The sequence below is a fragment of the Ictalurus furcatus genome, chromosome 19, assembly GCF_023375685.1.
Source record: "Ictalurus furcatus strain D&B chromosome 19, Billie_1.0, whole genome shotgun sequence".
NCBI classification, from domain to species: domain Eukaryota; kingdom Metazoa; phylum Chordata; class Actinopteri; order Siluriformes; family Ictaluridae; genus Ictalurus; species Ictalurus furcatus.
The window spans coordinates 6,490,481-6,496,540 of NC_071273.1; the positions used below are offsets into that span (position 1 = coordinate 6,490,481).

The following is a 6,060-nucleotide window of genomic DNA, read 5'->3' on the forward strand; positions in this document are numbered from 1 at the left end:
GTGAGCAAAAGTAATGAGGCAGTTGGCTGTTCACTTGCATCATGTCCAGATGAGTGTTATTCTTTGACAGAAGTTAGCAGATAAATGGTCTAGAGCTGATGTCAATTGCTACATTTGTATTTGGAAGCCGCTGATGAGAAGTAGCAAAAACATTAGGTGTGGACGAATCAACTATTTTGTACATTCTTAAGAATGCAGTGGTGAGTTCAGGAAATCCAAAAGGTCAGGAACACCACAGAAAATAATTGTGGTGGATGCTCTTTGGTGAGGAAAAAACTCATTGGATGGTACTTCACAGTTCACAGTGCAGATGGACAATGACCCGACCCATACTTCACAGACTTTTTTAAGGCAAGGAAGTAGAATTTTCTGCAATGGCCAATTCAATCACTTGACCTGAATCTAGTTGAACATTCATTTCACTTGCTGAATTCAAAACACCCCAAGAACAAGCAGGAACTGAAGACAGCAACAGTAAAGACCTGGAAGAACATCACCAAGGAAGAAACCCAGCATCTGGTAATGTCTATGGGTTCCAGACATCAAGCAGTCATTGACTGTAATGGATTTGCACCCAAATGTTAAAGATGACAATTTAATTTATAATTATGTTAGTTTGTTCAACTACCTTTATTCCTTTATAACCACACATAAAGTGCTATAATTTCTACACTGTTCAATCAGTGTGGATGTAGTTACCCTTAAATTAAAGCTGAGTATCTGCACTTTGAATTCATATTCATACTGGAGCGTAACTCCAATATACTTTGGTAGACAGCTAAAATAACAATAATTTTGTCAGTGTACCTATAAAATATACTTATAATTAATATGTTGTTATATTAAGTATATTGCTAATCTTTAAGAAAAATGGACACAGCATACTTTTTGCTGGTACCTCACTAGCTTAATGAATTAGGTGGATGAAAGTTTCTACAGTAAAACCTTACACAGAGCCGTTTGCTTGCACAAATCAAATATATAGAGGTGACAACATGCGAAAACAAAAAGGCACAAGCTATAAACATTAAACATCAAGTTGTAAGTGAGTAGGAGACAAGTTGGCACAAACAAAGCAGACAAACAATCGAGATTCTCTCTAAGATTTTCAATGAGTAGCTTTCTGACCTCCAAGGTGATGTTGCGTGTGGCAGTGGGTGTGCACTCTAACATCTCGTCATTGCAGCAGCCAGCACAGCGCATGAGCACCACACAGGATGGAATGAAAATGTGCTCAATGTCATCAGGATACTCCTGATGGACCTCCACCAGCATCTCCCGTGGCCGGCACATTGACTTATTGTAGACATCAGTAAAGGCCACGACTGCAGAAGGATATAAAGCCATATTATAAATCCAGATGTGTTAGAAAGTTGGTGATAATAGTGCTTCTTTGCAAGTAGATATTAGTGTGAAAGTCTAATTTGTACATTGTAATCTGAATTAGAAGTAGATGGCAGCATATTGTCAACAGTTTACTACAGGTATGGATATAAACTGTTCTCTGTAAACTGTTCATGTAAATTGTCCTATTTTTGAAAAGCAGTGACAAACAGAAGTGTCAATGCTGAATATCCTGATTTTTGTTAACTTCTTTTTTCTATTACATGGACATAAGTCTCTGGCCATTTGATATTCATGAGTTCTGAATCTACTCTATAGAAGGAACAGTGTACATGATCAATGAAATCTGATAAGTAAATCTGACTGGGGACCCAAAATGGACAGAGGCAATCTTTTTTTTTTTTTTTTTTTTTGCAGATTTGACTCAACAATGAGTCATGTTCCTTCACAATTCAATATGTTAATGTGACCAGTTTTTAAAGTTATAGAACTGAGGTGATAAACTGGACCACACGTTTCTCCTTGGTCCTCTATTATATCTTAACAAAGGCAGACATCCTCTAGGCACTATTTGCCCAGTAGAGGGTGCTCTATTCAAGTGACTATAGACGTGTAATAAAACTTAGGAAGAATGATTGCTTAAGGAAGAATTATTGGATTGTCCCTTAAGCACCATTTTAACTTACTCTCATTTGTGCTGCCTCCATTCTCTTTGGGGATATAGGCACTCTGTGGAAAAGAAGTAAATGTAGTCAGAAATTGAACTAAAATTCTTCACTGGTATTACATTCAGGAAAATGAAATACATTGATGCAGAATAAGTAAACAATAATGAGGGTTAATTTCAAATCACACTATTTTGTAGATGGAATTTTTTCTCTATGTGGTTATTCCTGTTTCAATTACACTTGTCATGCAAATATCACTGCTTGATGCAACCTCTGTCATTCATTGCATGTCAGTTCCTAGAGTGACGTAATTTTGGGATAGCTGCCAAAGCAAGGTAAACCAAATACTCCAGCCTCAACCCACAGACTTGGTGGATGTTTAAAGAGCATTACCTAAGAACCATTTCTTAAATGACATTAAATGAAGTTTGTGAAACTCAACAGTACAACACTGAAGAAAAAAAAAAAAGTTTTATTCAGGAATTCTTTTTTTCATATGCGATGATTTTGGTGAGCAGGGGCAAACCTCAATGTGAATCTTAAATGATAACAATCTACAGGCTTTGGACAGATTACTACTGTGCTGCACTATCAGCTGATACTGTAAATACACACTAATGCATGACAGGATATAGGTATGGAAAATGTAAAACAGTTAAAGAATTACTCCTATTCATGAGGTTGTATTGTATGCTAGTTCGCTTGCAAAAACCATGCTATCCTGTATGCAAATTAATACAACTTAGACTGCATGACAATGCCTCTTGTCAGCTTCATCTAATGTATAATGGCATGAAAATTATGTTTCTAACAAAATTAAGTCACATGATTTGGCAAAGTACAGGATTCTAAACCGGAATTTATACAAGTTTTGAGTCACGTTTTTCTCAGTTTCATATTGCAATCAACAGCAGAAATAGCTGCTACTGATAGCGTGCATACATTGTTTTACATTACCAATGGCTAAACAATGATCTGGTTGTCAAACTCTCCCACTTAGGACTTGGTGTCATGTTCCACCATGCTTTGACTTGCAGTACTGTAGTACAGTTTTCAAAAATTCAGACATACATCTCAAACTGTCAAAATAAATCCATATTTTCAAGGTGTTTTTGAACCAGCAGCCCAAAATATAACATAAACTACTATATAGTTACTGATGAACCAGCTTATTACTGGTTTCACTCGCACTGAACCAGAAGAAATGGATTACTTAATTCTAGTAATATTACAGAATTCATCTTATTAATTCACTGCTATCGCTGTAAAACTTTTGCCTCCTTGCTAACGCCATCATTCTCCAAACATGCACCGTGTCTTTTAAGTATCATAACTGGCATATCAAATGTATATTCACCAAGCACAAATCCACAGTGTTGAATTGATACCCCCCTGGTGCTGAACATCTCCAATGATGAATCAACAGTTACAGTGTTTCAATGTGTCCAACACACCACGTTGTTAAAACGCTGATATTGTGTGCAGCCTATATATAAACACATACATCTTTAAACTGTGATCAAGCTTTAATTCTGCTGACTGATGAAATTGCCTTAATGATTTCCCCCATTTATATGTTATCAGTAAATGGGAAGCATGTTCTAAATGTGTTCAACATGCTACCAGCCTACTACAAAAGAAAAAAAAAAAAAAAAAAAAAAACTTCACTAGTAGGCATTATTTATGTGTTTGGGTAGTGTTCCCTGGGTTTTTAGTCTGGACTGGCACAGCTCCATAAGCACACTGCGCCTTTAATATTACCATGGTGGCTCTGACGAGGCCTTCACAGAAATCACACTCTCTCCTTTGGTCGAACACACACACACACACACACAGACACACACACACACACACACACACACACAAGGTGGTAGTAATTACCGTCCAACCTTCAAGTACTCGATCGTTATCGCTAAGGAAACGCGTGATCAGAATAAGCAGACGTCATTTGGATTAGGCTACTACACATTTTGGGAGGAGCAGACAAGTACACGGTCAATGACCTCAGTGACAAGGGCGTCCTTGTCCAGCGCGCGCGGCTGGTGTGATCCCAAACGCATGACAAAAGTGCACAGTGTATACGCGCGCGCACGCATGACTTACCTTGACAGCTGAGAAATACAGGAGCGTCACGCAAAACAACTGCAACAAGCGCACGGCCAAGTTCATGACTGACATGGCGCAACGCGAAAGTCTGTTTAAAATCCTATCGTATGATAGGCGGACTTGTTGAAAAGCATCAGAGAGAGTCTCAGAAAACAGGGCAGACATGGATGGAGCTTCCTAAAGATGGGGGTCAGGAGAACTAATCAGGCTAAAGTCCCATTGTGGTCCCACGAGACAGGACACCTGGTGAAAAGGAAAGGCACGCAAAGGACGTCGGGTTCAACTGTTGCCGATGATTTTCAAAATATCCAGAAACGTCAGAAGCCACGACGCGAATCCACTCACATGGTCCCGACGCAGACTGAGCTTTTGCTCAAACGCCCTTACAATCCACATTACAGAAGTCTAATAATCCCATGACTTGACTTGTCACTCGGGGAAAGTCGTGTTCTGATGCAACTTTGAGCTGTGGTGGCTCAGTGAATCACAACCTGGCAGTCCCTCGCGCAAAATTCTTAAGTGCCCGGTAAAACCGGGTAGGTCTCTACCTTCCACAGCTGAATCAAAAAAATAAAAATAATAATAATAGTAACTTCGGTATCCGCTTCGTGGTGGGTTTCCCAGCAGGTTTTTTTTTTCTTCCTTCTTTCTGCCTTTTAAAATTTTTTTTTTTAAATTTGTTTTCAATATTTGAGTCGGAGACGTGCCACCGCCAAACTAAAGCTGTGCGCTCGAGGGGTTTCAACTGTCGGTCACTCGGGCAGCGCACCGAGGTTGAAACTCCATATGAGCGCATCTGATTGGACTGCGCCGCGGTGGGCGTGTCTACAGCGTTCTCCTTTTGTGAGAACGAGTCGACGTTGATGTGCAGCGGGGCAATAACGCAAGTAGGCAAATCAAACGTACACGTTTCACATTCACTTTTATGTGGACTTTAGAAAGCGGGGAAGAAAAAAAAAAGGGATGATGATGATGATGATGATGATGATGCGGCAACATGAAAGACTACGCGTGGGCTACGCGTAAACGACACGCGTTACTGGTCTAATCTTTGACGAAGAGGCAGTGATAGAGACACGAGCTTGAAACTAAGCTATGTGTATATACATAATAGCAAAAAATAAATAAATAAATAAATGTGATCATCTTAGCCACAGTCCATAATTACCATGCATCACTGTGTTATAGGTGCCTTAATAAATTCCAACCTTTTCAAGTTTTGTCATACTTTACACATACGTGTAAACAGCAGTAGAGTACCGACTGAGTCTTACGGTAACCACATGACCGGAAGAGCCGTCGCCTTATTCGTGGCCGGTCTGCCATAATCGGAAAATTAGGGTGTAATCATATCATATTCGTCATCGTGTGTGTGTGTGTGTCTGTCGCCACGTACAGGTGTGTGTGTGTGTGTGTGTGTCGCCACGTACAGGTGTGCGTGCGTGCGTGCGCGCGCGCGTGCGTTCGTGCCGGGAGACCGGATCTCTATAGCTCGCGCTGTGCACGTGATCTGAAACGGAATCATTCATTTTCCGACTGAATGGCTACCGTATTTAATAATGTACTGAAATAGTAACCAGTAGTATGGCTACAGACCTAGGCTACTAATTAGTAAGAAAATATGCGCTCTTGGATGTAGCCATCCCCTTTTTGGGCCTATGAATAAAGTCACCGGTTCCCTGTAACTATCCCACTGTTATTTTAGAGTTCTACCCTAAATAGCCTAAGTGACTTAATCACAGCGTGCTGCCGAGCACATCACCAGTGAAAACAATGAGAATAAAAACTAACTTGGTGATTTCTTAGTCTTGTTCCATATCTCAAAGTTCATTTTCGGATCTAGAGCTCTTTCAAGTAAGATTATGACTAAACATTTCTAAATAACTTTTCCCTTTACTTAGTCCAGTGCTCACGGCTTGTCATGCGGCAGAACTGTAGTTAT

At 39.9% G+C, this 6,060-nt stretch overlaps 1 protein-coding gene across 2 annotated transcripts in view; it reads right to left on the reverse strand.

Moving 5' to 3' along the window:
* The window catches only part of vegfab (vascular endothelial growth factor Ab), a 28,880-nt gene extending 23,173 nt beyond the window's left edge, over positions 1 to 5,707 (reverse strand). Inside the window, exons 1-3 of one of the 2 annotated variants that reach the window (XM_053650212.1) lie at positions 4,116 to 5,707; positions 2,031 to 2,073; positions 1,129 to 1,325 (exon numbers count right to left, since the gene is read on the reverse strand). In XM_053650212.1, coding sequence (XP_053506187.1) covers positions 1,129 to 1,325; positions 2,031 to 2,073; positions 4,116 to 4,283 — 408 coding nt within the window. In that variant the 5' untranslated portion in view covers positions 4,284 to 5,707. The remainder of the gene's footprint in view (positions 1 to 1,128; positions 1,326 to 2,030; positions 2,074 to 4,115) is intronic. The other variant, XM_053650213.1, reaches the window with a different exon arrangement.
* Between the last annotated feature and the right edge of the window lie 353 nt (positions 5,708 to 6,060).